General features: G+C 39.0%; 1 protein-coding gene across 1 annotated transcript; it reads left to right on the top strand.

The window, feature by feature from the left end:
* The first annotated feature begins 9,175 nt into the window (after positions 1–9,175).
* Positions 9,176–10,120, top strand: LOC126492658 (olfactory receptor 51I2-like). Its single transcript, XM_050129200.1, has one exon. The coding sequence runs from the start codon at positions 9,176–9,178 to the stop codon at positions 10,118–10,120; it is 945 nt and encodes a 314-aa protein (XP_049985157.1).
* Positions 10,121–18,424: the final 8,304 nt, after the last annotated feature.

Below are 18,424 nucleotides of genomic sequence, written 5' to 3'. Positions count from 1 at the left end.
TCCATCCAGGTCTAGTAAGGTGAGCATCCACGAAACTGCCTAGGCTCCCACAAAACCACTAGGTCCAGTAGAATCAAAAACCCGTTGCCATTGTTCTTGAGGTCTCAGTAGTCCTCCTTGTCCGCTATGTTCAGCGAGACCAGTTTTGACCCAGGCTTTTTCAGACCCAGGCCAGCTGGCCTTGGTGAGTTCCCGATCCCCATTGTCTCAGTGTATGGGTGCACCCCTCCCAGTCCTAAGTTCCTTGCTTGTGCTCTCTCTCCTTCTGCTCCTGATTTGGACCTTGAGATTTCAGTCCGGTGCTCCAATGTGGTTCTCTGTCTCTGTCTCCTTTCATCGCCTGATGAAGTTTAATATTCAGGAGAAATATTCAGGATTTTCTTTGGGTTCTCCTTCTTATTTAGCTTCTCTAAGAACCCAACTTATAGGTTCAATGTCCTTTATTTATGGCTAGAAACCAAATATGAGTGAGAACATTCCATGTTCCTCTTTTTGGGTCTGGCTTACCTCACTCAGGATGGTGTTTTCTATTTCCATCCATTTGCCTGCAAACTTCAAGAAGTCCTTGTTTTTTACTGCTGAGTAGTACTCTAATATGTATATATTCCATACTTTCTTCATCCATTCTTCAATTGAAGGGCATCTAGGTTGTTTCCAGGTTCTGGCTATTACAAACAATGCTGCTATAAACATAGTAGAGCATATACTTTTGTTGTGTGATAAGGCCTCTCTTGGGTATATTCCCAAGAGTGGTATTGCTGGGTCCATGGGTAGGTTGATCCCAAATTTCCTGAGAAACCTCCACACTGCTTTCCAGAGTGGTTGCACAAGTTTGCATTCCCACCAGCAATGGATGAGTGTACCCCTTTCTCCACAACCTCTCCAGCAAAGGCTATCATTGGTGTTTTTGATTTTCGCCATTCTGACAGGTGTAAGATGGTATCTTAAAGTTGTCTTGATTTGCATTTCCCTGATCGCTAAGGAAGTTGAGCATGACCTTAGGTGTCTTTTGGCCATTTGAACTTCTTCTGTTGAGAGATCTCTGTTCAACTCAGTGCCCCATTTTATAATTGGGTTGATTAGCCTTTTACGGTCTAGTTTCTTGAGTTCTTTATATATTTTGGAGATCAGACCTTTGTCAGTTGAGGGGTTGGTGAAGATCTTCTCCCAGTCAGTGGGTTGCCTTTCTGTCTTAGCGACAGTGTCCTTTGCTTTACAGAAGCTTCTCAGTCTCAGGAGGTCCCATTTATTCAATGAGGCCCTTACTGTCTGTGCTGCTGGGGTTATACGTAGGAAGTGGTCTCCTGTGCCCACGTGTTGTAGAGTACTTCCCACTTTCTCTTCAATCAGGTTCAGTGTGTTTGGACTGATATTGAGGTCTTTCACCCACTTGGACTTGAGTTTTGTGCATGGTGATAGATATGGGTCTATTTTCATTCTTCTACAGATTGACATCCAGTTTTGCCAGCACAATTTGTTGAAGATGCTCTCTTTTTTCCATTGTATACTTTTAGCTCCTTTATCGAAAATCAGGTGTTCATATGTTTGTGGGTTAAAGTCAGGGTCTTCTATTCGATTCCATTGGTCGACTTCTCTGTTTTTATGCCAATACCAAGCTGTTTTCAATACTGTAGCTCTGTAATAGAGTTTGAAGTCAGGGATGGTAATGCCTCCAGACGTTCCTTTATTGTATAAGATTGTTTTGGCTATCCTGGGTTTTTTGTTTTTCCATATAAAGTTGATTATTGTCTTCTCCAGATCTGTGAAGAATTTTGATGGGATTTTGATGGGGATTGCATTGAATCTATAGATTGCTTTTGGTAGAATTGCCATTTTTACTATGTTGATCCTCCCAATCCAAGAGCAAGGGAGATCCTTCCATTTTCTGGTGTCCTCTTCTATTTCTTTCTTCAAAGACTTGAAGTTCTTGTCAAATAGATCTTTCACTTCCTTGGTCAGGGTTACCCCAAGATATTTTATGCTCTTTGTGGCTATCGTGAAAGGTGATGCTTCTGTGATTTCCCTCTCTGTTTCCTTATCCTTAGTGTATAGGAAGGCAACTGATTTTTTGGAGTTGATCTTGTATCCAGCCACGCTACTAAAGGTGTTTATCAGCTGTAGGAGTTCTTTGGTAGAATTTTTGGGGTCGCTTATGTATACTATCATGTCATCTGCAAATAACGAAAGCTTAACTTCTTCCTTTCCAATACGAATCCCCTTGATCCCCTTATGTTGTCTTATTGCTATTGCTAGAACTTCAAGCACTATATTGAAGAGGTATGGAGAGAGTGGACATCCTTGTCTTGTTCCTGATTTTAGTGGGATGGCTTTGAGTTTTTCTCCATTTAATTTAATGTTAGCTGTCGGTTTGCTGTAGATAGCTTTTATTATATTTAGGTATGACCCTTGTATCCCTATTCTCTCCAAGACCTTTATCATAAAGGGGTGTTGAATTTTGTCGAATGCTTTTTCCGCATCTAATGAAATGATCATATGGTTTTTTTCTTTCAGTCTATTTATATGGTGGATTACATTGATAGATTTGCGTATGTTGAACCAGCCCTGCATCTCTGGGATGAAGCCTACTTGATCATAATGGATAATTTTTCTGATGTGTTCTTGAATTCGGTTTGCCAGTATTTTATTGAGAATTTTTGCGTCGATATTCATGAGTGAGATAGGCCTGTAATTCTCTTTCTTGGTTGGGTCTTTGTGTGGTTTTGGTATCAGGGTAACTGTAGCTTCATAAAAGGAATTTGGCAATGACTTTTCTGTTTCTATATTGTGAAATACGTTAAGGAGTATAGGTATTAGCTCTTCTTGGAAGTTCTGGTAGAATTCTGCGTTGAACCCATCTGGTCCTGGGCTTTTTTTGGAAGGGAGATTTTTGATAACAGTTTCTAGTTCTTCGCGACTAACAGGTCTATTTAGATCATTCACCTGGTCTTGGTTTAGCTTTGGTATATGGTACTTATCTAAAAAAATGTCCATTTCTTTTGCATTTTCCAGTTTTGTGGCATACAGGCTTTTATAGTAAGATCTAATGATTCTCTGGATTTCCTCTGTGTCTGTGGTTATGTCCCCCCTTTCATTTCTGATTTTATTTATTTGCGTGTTCTCTCTCTGTTGTTTAGTTAGTTTGGATAGGGGTTTGTCGATCTTGTTGATTTTCTCCAAGAACCAACTTTTTGTTTCATTGATTCTTTGGACTGTTTTCTGTGTTTCTATTTTGTTGATTTCTGCCCTCAGTTTGATTATTTCCAGTCTTCTACTCCTTCTGGGCACCTCTGCTTCTTTTTTTTCTAAAGCTTTCAGGTGTGCCATTAAGTCCCCAATGTATGCTTTCTCTGTTTTCTTTAAGTGGGCACTTAGTGCTATGAACTTTCCTCTTAGCACTGCTTTCATCGTGTCCCATAGGTTTGAGTATGTTGTCTCTTTATTTTCATTAAATTCAAGGAAGACTTTAATTTCTTTCTTAATTTCTTCCTTGACCCAGGTGTGGTTCAGTAGTTGACTGTTCAGTTTCCATGAGTTTGTCGGCTTTCTGGGGGTAGCATAGTTGTTGCCATCTAACTTTAATCCGTGGTGATCTGATAAGACACAGGTGGACACTGATATTCTTTTGTATCTGTGGAGGTTTCCTTTGTTTCCGAGTATATGGTCAATTTTTGAGAAGGTTCCATGAGCTGCAGAGAAGAAGGTATATTCTTTCCTATTTGGGTGGAGTGTTCTGTAGATGTCTGTTAAGTCCATTTGCTTCATTACCTCCAATAATTCTCTTAATTCTCTATTAGGTTTCTGTCTGATTGACCTGTCCATTGGAGAGAGAGGTGTGTTGAAGTCTCCTACTATTAGTGTGTGTGGTTTTATGTCTGCCTTGAGTTTTAGAAATATTTCTTTTACATAAGTGGGTGCTTTTATATTAGGGGCATAGATATTCAGGATTGAGATGTCATCCTGATGAATTGTTCCTGTTATGAGTATAAAGTGTCCATCTCGATCTCTTCTGATTGATTTTAGTTTGAAGTCAGTTTTGTTGGAAATTAGTATGGCCACACCTGCTTTTTTGTTAGGACCATTTGCTTGAAAGACCTTTTCCCAACCTTTTACTCTGAGTAGATGCCTGTCTTTGTGGTTGAGATGTGTTTCTTGCAAACAGCAGAATGTTGGATCCTGTTTTCGTATCCAATCCCTTAGCCTGTGCCTTTTTATAGGTGAATTGAGACCATTAATATTAAGTGATATTAGTGACCAGTGGTTGTTTACTCCGGTTATTCTTACTGTTTTCGGTAGTAGAGTTTGTGTGTGTCCCTTCTTTGAGTTGTACTGGTGAAGGTTCGCTAGATTCCTGAGTTATTGTAGTCAGTGTTGGCAATGTTGGATTCCTTGGGTTGCGATTTTCCTTCTATTACTTTCTGTAGCGCTGGATTTGTGGCTACGTATTGTTTAAATTTGTTCTTATCCTGGAATGTCTTGTTTTCTCCATTGATAGTGAATACTAGCTTGGCTGGGTATAGAAGTTTGGGTTTGCATCCATGGTCTCTTAGTTTTTGAAGAACCTCTATCCAGGACCTTCTGGCTTTCATGGTTTCCATAGAGAAGTCAGGTGTAAGTCTGATCGGTTTACCTTTATAAGTTACTTGGCCTTTTTCCTTTGCAGCTCTTAATATTCTTTCTTTAACCTGTATATTTTGTGTTTTGATTATTATATGGCGAGGGGATGCTTTTCTTTGATCCAGTCTGTTTGGTGTTCTGTATGCTTCTTGGATATTCAAAGGAATATCTTTCTTTATGTTGGGAAAGTTTTCTTCCATAATTTTGTTAAATATATTTTCTGGGCCTTTGAGCTGTAATTCTTCCCCTTCTTCTATTCCTATTATTCTCAGGTTTGGTCTTTTTATTGTGTCCCATATTTCCTGAATGTTTTGTGATGAGAATTTGTTGGCTTTGCTGTTTTCTTTGATCAGTGCGTTTATTTTCTCTATGGTGTCTTCAGAATCTGAGATTCTTTCTTCTATTTCTTGTATTCTATTGATTATGCTTGTTTCTGTAGGCTCTGCTCGTTGACCTAGATTTTCCGTATCCAGCTGGTCCCCAGTTTGTGCTTTCTTCCTTGCTTCCATTTCAGTTTTCAATTCTTGAACTGTTTCCATTACCTGTTTGTTCGTTTTTTCTTGGTTTCCCAGGGTCTCATGTACGTATTTACTCAATTCTTCAAACTTTTTGTTATACTTCTCATCCATTTCTATAAAGGTGTTTTTTACATATTGTTTAAGGGACTCTATTGCTTTCATAAAGTCGATTTTTTCCACTTCTTCTGTGTTAGGGTGTTCAAGTCCTTCTGTTGTAAGATCATTGGGTTCTGGTGCTTTCATGTTGTTTTTCAGCTTATTGGGAGAATTTTTGCCTTGGCGCCTGCCCATCTCCTCCTATTGACGATCTCTAATTGGTCTTTTAAAACCAGATCAGGTTTCCCTGCTGGCCAGAGGCTCCTCTTGCAAAATTCCCTCGTTCTGTTTCCTGGCTCCTGCCAGGGGCCAAGATCCCTCTCACCCCTCAGACGGGTCTTCAGGAAAAGAACCAGGTTCCCTGTTTGCCCGGGACCTCGCCAACCAAAGGCCTACCTCTTTGATTTAATTGTCCTGGGGCGATCTGCTCTTGGTGTTGCCCTGGTCCCTGTCGCCTGCGTTGTCTGCCACTGTGTCAGTACCCGCCGGTCCCGGCCGCTGCGCCAGCTACGTCGCCCGCCGTGCGCGTCCGGTTCCGGCCGCCGCTGCCGTGCGCGTCCGGTTCCGGCCGCCCGCTGCCGTGCGCGTCCGGTTCCGGCCGCCCGCCGCCGTGCGCGTCCGGTTCCGGCCGCCCGCTGCCGTGCGCGTCCGGTTCCGGCCGCCCGCTGCCGTGCGCGTCCGGTTCCGGCCGCCCGCTGCCGTGCGCGTCCGGTTCCGGCCGCCCGCTGCCCTCTTTCTTTTTTTATACAGACCGTGCATGTGACTTTCAGACAAGAGAGCTAAAGTGTTTGAAACTCCAAATCCAAGTCCTAAGACTTGCTTGTCAGCTTAGCAATTACAGCATTAACACTACCGTCTAAAGAACCCAATTCTTTCTTGCCTTTTCCTTTTCTGCAGACTCTTCTTCTTGCCTTCCTTTGTCTATATTTTCTGTCTGTTGTTTTTGGTCAGAGACACGCCACCTGCTTTCCGTATCAGACACTACTTTCTTGGAAGGAATACTGCATCAGGTTGAACTTTGAGTATGAAAGCTTTGTGACCATTGCCCCTTCAATACTTTTCTCAGAAAAATCTAGTAGTCAGCATATTCATCAAAGACCTTGGCTCTTTTAGACCTGTTCGTTTGAATCCTACTTAATATTAAAAGATTACAGTTTATGAGTGACTTTATAGTATTAAGGGAAAAATAAAATGAGTATGAAAAGCTTGCATATAAGAAAAACAAAGGGGAGGTTGATAAAGGATTTATGACAAAAAGCATCCCGAAGAGAAAGGAGAGGAGTTCTGTGCATAGGTAGAGGAGTGACGGTGAATGAGAGGGAGAGAGTAGGCTATACAGCAAGCTCAGAATTCATACTCACACAACTTTTGGTATGAAGAATGTATACATCTGCTCAGTTTTGACTTTCAACTTTCCTAGTAGGTTAGTTTATTAACATTTCTGTGTTAAAACTTGTGAATCAAAATCCGGGAACAATGTGTGACTTACCTCTTCTGGTCAAGACTTTGTGCTAAGAACAACACAACTGGAACTTACCTGTAAAGGAGTCAAGGTCGGGTCCTTGTTGTTGGCCAGAGAGCTCCATTCACGGTAAGACTCCCAGAGCTGTAAGAAGTAGAGACATACTCACAAAAGGATGTGCCAACTCAACACGATAAAAGTAAAAGGGGAACTACTACTGCTTATATTAATTATATCCCAAGAATTCATGGAATTCATGCACTATGAGTTACAGTCCTGAAAACTGAGGTTTTTCTTAATTTTCACTTTCATTAATTGTTATTGATTTATAGATTGGTGAGTTTATGTCATTTCCTCACGTACATGCATGATGTTGTTTTCAGCACATTTTTATTAAACCACCTGCTCCTTTTTTGTTGCCTTTTCTCTTCAATAATAGTCTATTCTTTCAGCTAGTTCTTGTTTTTTAAAAACTGACATTCTACATATAGAAAAATATATAATCTTTCTATTTTCATGTTTTACTCTGAAACCTTATTTGAACAACTGCAGTTATATAGTCATAAAAACCATTAAAAACTGGAAAGATACAAGCAAATATTGGAGTGAAAACAGAGAGAATGTACCTGGATGCAAAGGAAAGAAAGATGTTTTGGAGAATTGATGCTGGAAACATAAAGAAATGATCACAGAGGTCTTTAGTTCTAGGCTAAGAAGTTGAATATGGTCATTCAATAAGGGAATATTTAAGTTTTATAGTGAGAAAAGTGTCGTTTCATGCATGCCCTTTAAAATATCTTGTGTTAAGCCAGGCAGTGGTGGCGCACGCCTTTAATTCCAGCACTCGGGAGGCAGAGGCAGGCGGATCTCTGTGAGTTCGAGGCCAGCCTGGTCTAGCAGAGCTAGTTCCAGGACAGGAACCAAAAAAAGCCACAGAGAAACCCTGTCTCAAAAATCAAAAAAAAAATCTTGTGTTAGATTATTGATGAATTAGAGAGGGAAGTGACGTTTATAAGCCTGTTATAGTGGACTAGTGATGTGGAGTCCTGGGCCTGGAAGCAAGGGCTACAGGTTGAATGTGATAGGGAGGTGCTTGCAGAAGGACTTTGGGTCAGTAGCTTCATTTGCTGTTCACTGGTTAATGCAGAGGGCAAAGGAGATGCCCAGGCAGTATTTGAGGTAGAGTAATAACCGTAGGCATAATGATGAGGTCAGTCAAAGACAGAACACATGTGAAAGCAATGCTGTAGCTTAGAGAAGTTACTAGTAATTTCTTGATTTCAGGAACCTAGTACAATGTAATCCTGAGATAAGTTTTCTGAAATCACATAAGTCTAGCTCTTCAGGAGGAAGAGCAATGCACTGCGATGAAGGACGGAAGAATAAGAAGGTGGCAGGAGGGAACGAGCAGGGTGCTGATGAGTGCCTGGAAGTCTGTCTCCATAGGATTTTTGTTTGTTAATTGAGACAGGTTTTGGTTTTCTATTCAAAGCTGACTGGAAGTCACAATCCTCCTGCCTCAGGCTCTCAGGTGCCAACACAGGTATGATTGATTTGAGCTTGGATGGATGTCTTTCTGGTTATTCACTGTTTTCCTGATTGTTTTTAATTAAACTTTTCTTTTAGTTTTTATTTTTAAGATTATCATACAATTATATCATATCCCTATTTTCTCAAAACTCTCCCTTATACCCCTCTTTCCTCTCTTTCAAATTTATGGCCTTACTTTTCATTAAGTGTTACATGTAAACTCCCCAGTGCTGGGAGATACTCTGCCATTCTTCTATGTGGGTATTGGGATCCTAATTCACGTCTTTGTGTTTGTGACAATGGAATCATCTTCGTATGCCCATAAATGGGCGTTTTAGTGAACATCCACAAATGGAATTGCTCACACTTAACTGAAAGTGTTTGGACAGACATGCTTAATATGTGTGTTACCCAAAGTTCTATGCAATACAGTTTTTGTTGAATATATAAAAAAAGTGTTACATGTATATATGTACATATAAATATCTTTAAGTGCACAAATACAACATACTCAGCCTGCATAGTGCTACTTGTGTGTATATTGACTGGAAGACCTAGGAGACTGTGTCGTGGTGTGGAACTGGAAATCATAACTGGACATTAAAGGTTGAGGAGCATGGAAGTATGGAAAGAGGGAAAGATGATTGTGGTCTAATGAATGTGTCTTGCCTCAGAAGAGAGCATAACTGAAGAAGTAGAGAACAAAGGAGTTTTATCTCAGTAAAGAAGAGGGTTGTTTCAGATAACTTAATGAAGGCAGCTTAGAGACTTCAAGAACCTTGTTTCAGTAAGAGATAAGAATGAGTGATAATAATCAAAGTAGATTAATGATTTAAAATAAGGGATTGTATGGCATATGAGGGACAAATTATATTTTCCACAGGTCAAGCATAATATTGCGTATTTATTTATTGTCTTTACAGGATAGAGGACCAAGCATCTAAATGGTCCCAGGATGAGACGTGAAGAACACAATATCTCTGGGTTGCCTCCCTTCATCTTGACAGGACTGCCAGGGCTGGTGACCTCTCAGCATTGGTTGTTTCTGCTCCTGGGCATCCTCTACACCATCTCCATAGTGGGCAATGCCCTGATACTTTTCATCATCAAAGAAGAACAGAGTCTTCACCAGCCCATGTACTACTTCCTGTCTCTGCTGTCAGGTAATGACTTAGGTGTGTCTTTCTCCACACTGCCCACAGTCCTGGCTGTGTTTTGCTTCCACTTAAGAGAAATCAGTTTTAACTCTTGTATGTCCCAGATGTTCTTTATCCACCTCTTCTCTTTCATGGAGTCTGGGATCCTGCTGGCCATGAGCTTTGATCGTTATGTAGCCATCTGTAACCCACTGCGCTACTCCACAGTGCTCACTGATGCCAGGGTGGTGTGGATGGGCATGTGTGTTTTTCTTCGAAGTTTCTGCATGATTTTCCCACTACCTTTCCTCCTGAAGAGGTTGCCCTTCTGCAAGGCTAATGTGCTCTCCCATGCCTACTGTCTTCATCCAGATCTGATTCGCCTGCCCTGTGGTGACACCTCTATTAATAACATATTTGGTCTGTCCATTGTCATCTCTACCTTCGGACTTGATTCTGCTCTCATTCTCCTCTCTTATGTGCTCATACTTCGCTCTGTACTGGCTATTGCCTCCCATGAAGAAAGGTTGAAGACCCTAAACACATGTGTGTCACACCTGTGTGCTGTGCTAATATTCTATGTGCCTAAGGTAGGTGTGTCTATGTTTGCTCGTTATGGGAGGCATGTGCCACATTATGTACACACACTCCTGTCACTTATCTATCTCTTTGTTCCTCCAATGCTTAACCCTGTTATCTATTCCATCAAAACCAAAGAGATTCGTAGAAGGCTTTCCAAAATCCTTCTGGGAACCAAGTTTTGAGAAGAATGTTGTAATGTTAATGTTTAGAGGATGTTTACCTTAACTCCACCAGCTTGTGTTTTGAAGACCATTTGATCTCCTGATTCACCACCATGATTCCTGTTATCAGATATTGGATGACAGATAGATAGATAGTACTTAGTATTTAAACCACAGTCTTTCCAATGGTAACACAGGTCATTCATTATTTAGCAAAAACATAGGCTTCCATTTCCTTCTTTTAAATAAAAAATATATTCTTATAATTAGTTTCTCATTATATCACAATATATCCTCATTTTCTTTATTAGAAGTCCTATATAACCCTTGATTTCTCTCTAATACGGAAACATTATTTCAACGGTGATTAGATTTTCTACCAAAGATTATAGCCAAGTGACATGAGTTAAAAATCTCTTTCACCTTCCCAAACACCTACCCAATATCTATGCACAGAAATATCTATTTTACATAGCACCTGGTGTCCATTTGGCCTTTTAAGTGAGGTAAATAAACTTCTTTGTAAATTTTGTTAAAAGATATTTTAGTAATGTTGAAATTTATCTAAATTTTATATTATAATTTAAGTTGTATGTAAGTATACATGGAATTAATAACATTTATGTATAGCAAAAACATGGAATATGTAAAATTATTTTTTGTGTCAAAGTTTATGCAGTTGCAAGACATTGGGGGTACATTTGATGACAGAACAAAGAAAGTCCACCATTTAAGGATTAGATTTATGAAATCATGTATAATAAATTATTTTACAAAGATGTCTAAATAACTAAAAGAATTAGAGTATATGGAAAAGACATCAAATAGTGCAGCATTGCCCCTTAATAAATTTGTAGATTAGATCATCCTCCAGAGAATCAAATGCCAAATAAACTTAAACTATATATTACCTGTGTGGAAATACTTTCAAGGTTACCGTAGAATTTCTCTCTCTCTCTCTCTCTCTCTCTCTCTCTCTCTCTCTCTCTCTCTCTTTCTCTTGTGTTGTTCATATGTGGGTGTACTTGCCTGTGTGCTTGTGGAATGATCAGAAGAGAATAATGGGCATGCTACTTTGCAATTCTCTTTGAGAAGGGTTCTCTCACTGTATCTGGAGGTTGGCTGGTAGCCAGTAAGCCTCTCAACTCTCCTCTTCCCACAACTATTCCACTGCTGTGCCAGGATTACAGGGTTTCATGAAGCTATGTATGCCTGGGTTTTGGGAAATTAAAATACTGTAGTCTTGTTCAATGTTAACTCTTGGAAATTTGCCTCCATTATTTTTAAACTTATTTTTAAAGTTTCATATTTTTGTACTTGATTTACATTATTAACTCCTCCCTATAACTGCTTTCATGTTTCTCCATGCCTCATAATCATGGTCTTTTAAAAATTAGTATTGTTTAGTATATGTCCTAATAAATATATAAATATAACTTGTTGAGTATGTCAGTGCTGCTCATGTGTACATGTATATAGGACTGACCACTTGGGGTTGGATATAAATCAGGGGCTTCATTTATGAAGAGGATAGATTCGTTGTCTCTTATGTCATTAGTTGCTTAAAGATTTTTGTCTAGGTTTGGGACCCTATGAGATTTCCCTCACCCACATTGGTCTTGCTTGGGTAGCTAAGTTGTTGATATTTCATTGATGTTGCCATGGAAACTCAGGTCTTCATGCTTGAGAAGCAAGCTGATTTTAATCATATAGCTATCTTTCCAGCCCTGTGATTCTTTTACACTATATTTTCTTTTATCATTGGGTATTTCATGTTTGTGTACAATGAAATATGATTACATCACCCCCCCCACTTCTCTCTTCTAAGTCTCCCCACACCCTCCTCAACATGTTCTCTTTCCAGCTTCATATTTTCTTCTTTTGGTTAACTCAGTAACTTCAATTAGTGCTGCTTATATTTGTATGGGTATGGCATGCTTATATGTACATGGGTGTGGGCCAACCTCTGGAGCATGGGAGTCCTGTTGGTCGCAACTTTCCCAGACAGGATTGCTGAAGCAAATAAAGGATGGAGTCTTTGTCTCTTGCCCTCTGAACTTGAAGGTGACCATTTGGAATCACAATTCAGTGTCTAGATTTCAATGCTAATTCCAGCATTTACATTACTATGGTAAAATTATTTTTAAATGCTTATTTTATTTTTACTTATGTATATGTATGTGTATCTGTGTAAGTGTGTGTGTGTCAAGTGTGTGCAGGTGCCTGCAGAGGAAGCCAAAAAAGGGCATTTATTCCCCTGGAAACACTGCAGGTGATTGTGAGCTAAATTATGTGGAGGCTGGAAGCCAAACTTTAGTCCTATGGAAGAACAGCTTGTTCTTTTAACCATGGAGCCATCTCTTCAGCCCCCAGTGTACCATGAGTTCTTATAGGTCTTAAAAATTAAAGCCTGGAGTCAGATATTGGGGAAAATGCTGAGAGATCAGAGAGATGAAGGAGCCAAACGACTGTCACTTTACTTCCAAACTTCCCGGCCAAAATGAGACTGAGTTCCTGGCTTCCCCCTCTTTATCAATTTCTCTCTCTGCCCATCTATATCACTTCCTGACTGTCTGTTAGCTAGTGGCTAGCTTCACCATCTGATCTTCAGATAATCTTTATTTGTACAAACAAGATATCACCATATCCCAGTAATGTTATCGATTTTTGTGCCTTGATTTTTATTAAATGCAATATATATACACACACATATATGTATATGTATATGTATATATATACATATACATATATATATACAGATGGTTCTAGAGAGATGTTTCTGTTTTGCCCTTTCCCACAACCATTCAATCCCAAATAAACATACAGAGGCTTATATTAATTATAAACCGTTTGGCCTATTATTCAGGCTTATTACTAACTACCTCTACAACTTAAATTCACACATAATTTTTATACACATTTAGCCATGTGACTTAGTACCTTCTCCAAGTAAGGTATTCTCATCTTGCTTCCTCTACATCTGTCTGGTGACTGTGTCTCTGCCTTTCGTCTTCCCAGAATTCTAGTCTGGTTATCCCTCCTATACTCCTTGCCTGGCCACTGGCCAATCAGCTTTTTATTCAACCAATATATGTGACAAATCTTCACAGTGCACAATCATTATCCTAGGATTGTGACTAGGATGTGAAGTTTAAATGAGTTATCAAAGCCAACTCATACACAAACCTCATAATAATTATGCATGCATATTATTTCTTGGGGGAAAGGTGGTATGGAATTCATTAAGATAAGACAGCTTGACTATTGGGTAAACTGTGAGGGAGAGATTAGAGTGAGAGGTTTACCTAGTATGCATTAGCTGTGTTTATGTATGGCCAAAATCAGTTAATTACTGTTTTATACTAAGAATGAAAAAGGCATGAAATATTAAGTAAGAAACTTTGGATGCTTCCAGTGGTAGAGTGCTTGCCTAGCATACATATATCCTGGATTCTATCTACAGAAACTACACACACACACACACACACACACACACACACATACACACACATACACACATACACACACACACACGACTCTTAATTTGTTTCAAGTGTGAATCTTCTATTGTTTGTCCCTGTCCATGTGTCTCTTAAAGGGACTTTCAAATGAACATTGTCAGGCGTCTCCTTCTCTATCATTGTACTATCAGGACTTAATGTTAAGAATGTTAACATAATAGGTAACCTCGCTGAATACCACATGGCAGCCAGTAATTTGAATGCTTGTGTGTATTTCTTCTGTCATTACCTATTTATGGGAGGTGTCATTACCTATTTATGGGAGGAAAATGAAGTTTATGGGGGAAAGACTTTTTTCTCAATCAAGGGGTAGAATGAGCACAGAAATTGAAGTTCTCATAATGCTTTACTCCTACAAATCTCTTGCGCCTTTACTATCTCTTTAACAAGTATTCCACAGCATCTGTGAAGATCGTAGGACAATTTTTTCAGCACTTTCTTAGAAGGACTAGTGTTTTTGATAACACAGTTTGTATTCATGTGTTGTGTGTGACCAGCATTGTGCACTAGTGGCTTTTACCATGGCTTAGAACAACTTTTTTTAGTATCAGGTGTGATTTCCTTAAATTATGATCAAATAAAATGTTGAAATTTACCTGGGGTCTTGCTGTAGTAAGTCTGACAGCTAGTGGTTACCCACTCACTGGGGCATGGCCTCTTATACTATATATGCCTATGTAGAGCCTGTGTCTGCTCTCTTTTCCAGCCTCTCTGTTCTGGTTGTGGGATTTGTTTTCTGTTCTCCATTCAAGTACAGGGTTCTGATTTGTGAGTCTACCCCTAAATAACCATGCGCTTGGGAAGTTTCGGGGGATTCTACAAAAGGTAAAAGCAAGCCAAGCAGGCAAAGTTGGGAGACTGTCTGGGCCATGGACAGCTAATAAGTAAATCAATATGGCAGATTACATTAATATTGAAACTTTTAGTAATTTTTTTGAAAATACTATGGACTGTATTTTGTAAGGCTTATATGGCTATGGTGGTAATTCAATTTATTGAGTATTGGGATTCAGTTTTCTTCTCCATATCCTATCATTAAGAAAGAATATGACAGTTTTAGGAATAATACAATCTTTACAGACTAAAAATGAACAGCTAGTTTATAGGATTAATACAATCAAAATCAAAAGTTGCCTGAAAAATGAATACTATTAAAAAGGATAACATTAATCTGATAGACAAAATTTAATTCATATCTAAGGGTATTAAGAAGTTATCTGAAAGAACTCATACTGTTGAATTTGATAATCAAAATTTGTTTAAAAGCAATTATAAGTTAGCAGTAGACTGTTTCTCCAGAATGGCAACCTGCACACTATTCAAGTAACGTCCAAGGATGAGATGTTATTTTTAAAGGAGAAACTTCAGATTTTGGAATCACATATGCAAAATGAGGACCAGAAGCTAGGTGCCTCAATGAAATCACTAGAAATATATACAGGCCAGGAGATTCAGGCTTTACAAAAGACAACAATAAAAAGATTTGAAATAATTGATGAAATTATTGGAGCTGATGAACAGGGAAAGAAGGTACAAGGACAGGATTCAACATCACCAGTAGCTGTCAGAGATGACTTACATAGGGATTTAGCCTCCTATTCTGTAATCTACTCTGACAAGGCATCAGGTTCTAAAGGTCCTAAAGGATCCAAAGAAGGTAGATGGATATATATAGGAAAATGAATGATCTAAAATAAATTAAGCAAGCTATTGTAACTTATGGCTTATATTCCACATTTGTTAGGGAGATGATAAAACATGGGCTTCTAGTATCAAAGCAACACCAAATGATTGTTTCCCAGTTAGTTACAGCAGTCCTGGAAAATGGACATCAATTAATGTTTAAAATTTATTTCAGAGAAAAGGCCAAGATTGTGGAACATCAGGGAAAAGCAAAAAAACCTTGAGACTTCCCAAGATCAAATTCTTGGTGAAGGCCCACAGGTTCAAGCTCTTTCCAATGAAGAAAAATTTTGTTCCTATGCCACAAAGCAGCCTTAAATGCTTGGGACAGTATTCAAGAATAGGAAAACAAATTGAATCATATACCAGCATTAAACAAGGCTAGAAAGAACCATTTACTGACTTTTTCAAAGATTACATAAGGCTGTACAAATAGGAATAACAGACCTAAATGCTAGATGAGTACTTATTGAATCTCTGTCTGGCATTTGAAAAAATCAACTTAGAATATAAAAAGATACATGGCCCTTTAAAGGTTAGATCAGCAACTATGGATGAATGGATCCTGCATACAGTAAACATTTAGACATTTGACTATAATACTGAATCTTGGGTAGGAGAAGCAATTTCCAAAGGAATGAGGAGACATCAAAAACCAAATGTTTTAATTGTGGTAGAATAGGACATCTGAGAAAAAAAATTGTATACAAGGAATTCCTAGGAATAATATCTCCTCTGGGAATGGCAAAAATAGGAGGACTCAGCCTTCAGGTATATGTAGAAGGTCTGGCAAAGACCAACATTGGACCAATGAGTGCATATCAACAAAAGACAACCAAGGCAACCCAATACCATGAGGAAACTCCTTAAGGGGCTTCTCACAGGTCTCCAACCAAAAGTTGCCCAGTCATTTCCAGTAACTGTGGAGTCATTTCCAGTAACATGTTTCACCAGGAAAATTGAAAAATCCAGACTTCTGTAAAAGACCATACTGTTCTAGATGGTGGCATAAATATGGATAAGTCAAAAATTCCCAAAGGAAATAAAAAATGTATATTCTGGCAGACTTCTATAAATGATCAAAGAACAAAGCTAAGAGTGCATATTAATGGCATTATAAATGTTGGTTTGATAGACACAGGAGCAGATGTGAGTATCATTACTTCAGAATCTTGGCATCCAAATTGGCCTCTTCAAGAGGCAGATGTTCAATTCTTAGGAATTGCAACCATGTCTCAAGGTAAACAAAGCACGAGATGGGTTGATTGTATTGGACTAGAAGGTCAAAGGGGGAAGCTGAGGCCATATGTGGCTAATATTTCAGTAAATTTATGGGGTCGTGACTTGCTACAGCAATGGAATACCCAGATTAATATTCCAACAGTCCCAGGAACTCATAATTCTGGGAAGGATATTATAAGGTACTATATACAAAGGTCACCAGCTGTTCAGGCTGTACAAGAACATAAAGCAACTAACAAACCTTTAGAGATACCAACAGTCCTACCTTTAAAATCGTTAACTGAGAAGCCTATATGGGTTAAACAGTGGCCTCTAGCTGAAGAAAAGTTTCAGGCTTTAGAACAGCTAGCACAAGAGCAACTAGATGTTCATCATATTGAAGAGCCAACCAGCCCTTGGAATTCTTCTGTATTTGTTGTAAAAAAAGAAATCTGGTAAATGGAGAATAGAGACAGATATAATAGCTGTCAATAAAATAATTCAACCTATGGGCTCTCTAAAACCTGGAATTCCTCTGCCTTCTCTATTACCAAAAGGATGGCCTTGTATAGTAATTGATTCAAAAGATTGTTTTTTTCTCACTATACCTTTACTAAAAAAGGCTAGAGAAAAATTTTCACTATATATATAAAATAATTCCTGGCCTACTAGGAGATATCAATGGACTATCCTCCCACAAGGAATCCTCAATAGCTCCACATTGTGCCAATACTTTGTAAGTAGGCCATTGGAAATAATATGTAAGCAATTTCCTAAGTCTATAATTTACCATTACATGGATGACATTTTGCTATCTGTTTCAAACATGAAAACTTGAGAATGTTTGCAGACGAAAAGAAAGTTTTACCAAAACAGAGATTACAAATTGCTCCTGAAAAAATACAGAGAGGAAATTCTGTCAATTACTTAGGTTATAAAATAGGTTTGCAGAAAATTAGGACACAAAAGGCACAAATTAGGAGAGACTAGTTGAGGACTCTTTTTTTTATGGAATTTTTTTTTCTTTTTTTCTTTTATTGAGAATAAGAAAAAAAAGTTTCCGCCTCCTCCCAGCCTCCCATTTTCCTCCCCCTCCCCCACTCTTCTCCCCCTCCCCCACTCCTCTCCCCCTCCCCCCACTCTTCTCCCCCTCCTCCCACTCCTCTCCCCCTCCCTCTCCAATCCANGAGAGTCCGGTTTTATCCCATGCTTTTTCAGTCACAGTCCAGCTGGCCTTGGTGAGCTCCCAATAGATCAGCCCCACTGTCTCAGTGGGTGGGTGCACCCCCCGTGGTCCTGACATCCTTGCTCGTGTTCTCCCTCCATCTGCTCCTCATTGGGACCTTGGGAGCTCAGTCCAGTGCTCCAGTGTGGGTCTCTGTCTTTATCTCCATCCATCACCAGATGAAGGTTCTATGGTGATATGAAAGATATTCGTCAGTATTGCTATAGGATAGGGTCATTTCAGGTTCCCTATCCTCAGCTTAGTTGAGGACTCTTAATGATGTTCAAAGATTGTTAGGACACCTTTCCAGTCTACCACTGGCTGTTGGGATAATACCTGATCTAATAATTCATTTAAACAAAACTTTAGATCGTGATAAAGATTTGAATAGTCCCAGAGAATTAACAGCTGAAGCAGAAAAGGAATTGATAATGGTTGAGGAGAAATTACAGGAGGCACATGTGGATAGGGTGAATCCAAATCTTAATTGTATTCTAGTCATATTGCCTTCCAGAATTTCTCCTACAGGATTTTAATGCAGGTGAATGATATTATCTTAGAATGGATCCTTTTACAACATAAAGCAAGTAAAAATTAAAAAAACTTATGTGGAAAAAGTCCCTGAATTAATTATAAAAGGTAAATTGAGACTTCGTCAATTCGTAGGTATAGACC

The sequence above is a fragment of the Alexandromys fortis genome, unplaced genomic scaffold (assembly GCF_014885135.2).
Source record: "Alexandromys fortis isolate MF-2015 unplaced genomic scaffold, M_Fortis_MF-2015_v1.1 scaffold_303, whole genome shotgun sequence".
NCBI classification, from domain to species: domain Eukaryota; kingdom Metazoa; phylum Chordata; class Mammalia; order Rodentia; family Cricetidae; genus Alexandromys; species Alexandromys fortis.
This window is presented reverse-complemented; position numbering and strand designations above follow the sequence as displayed.

Excerpts from the sequence above, each read along its gene's own strand:
- LOC126492658 (XM_050129200.1), top strand. The coding sequence starts at position 9,176 with ATGAGACGTGAAGAACACAATATCTCTGGGTTGCCTCCCTTCATCTTG.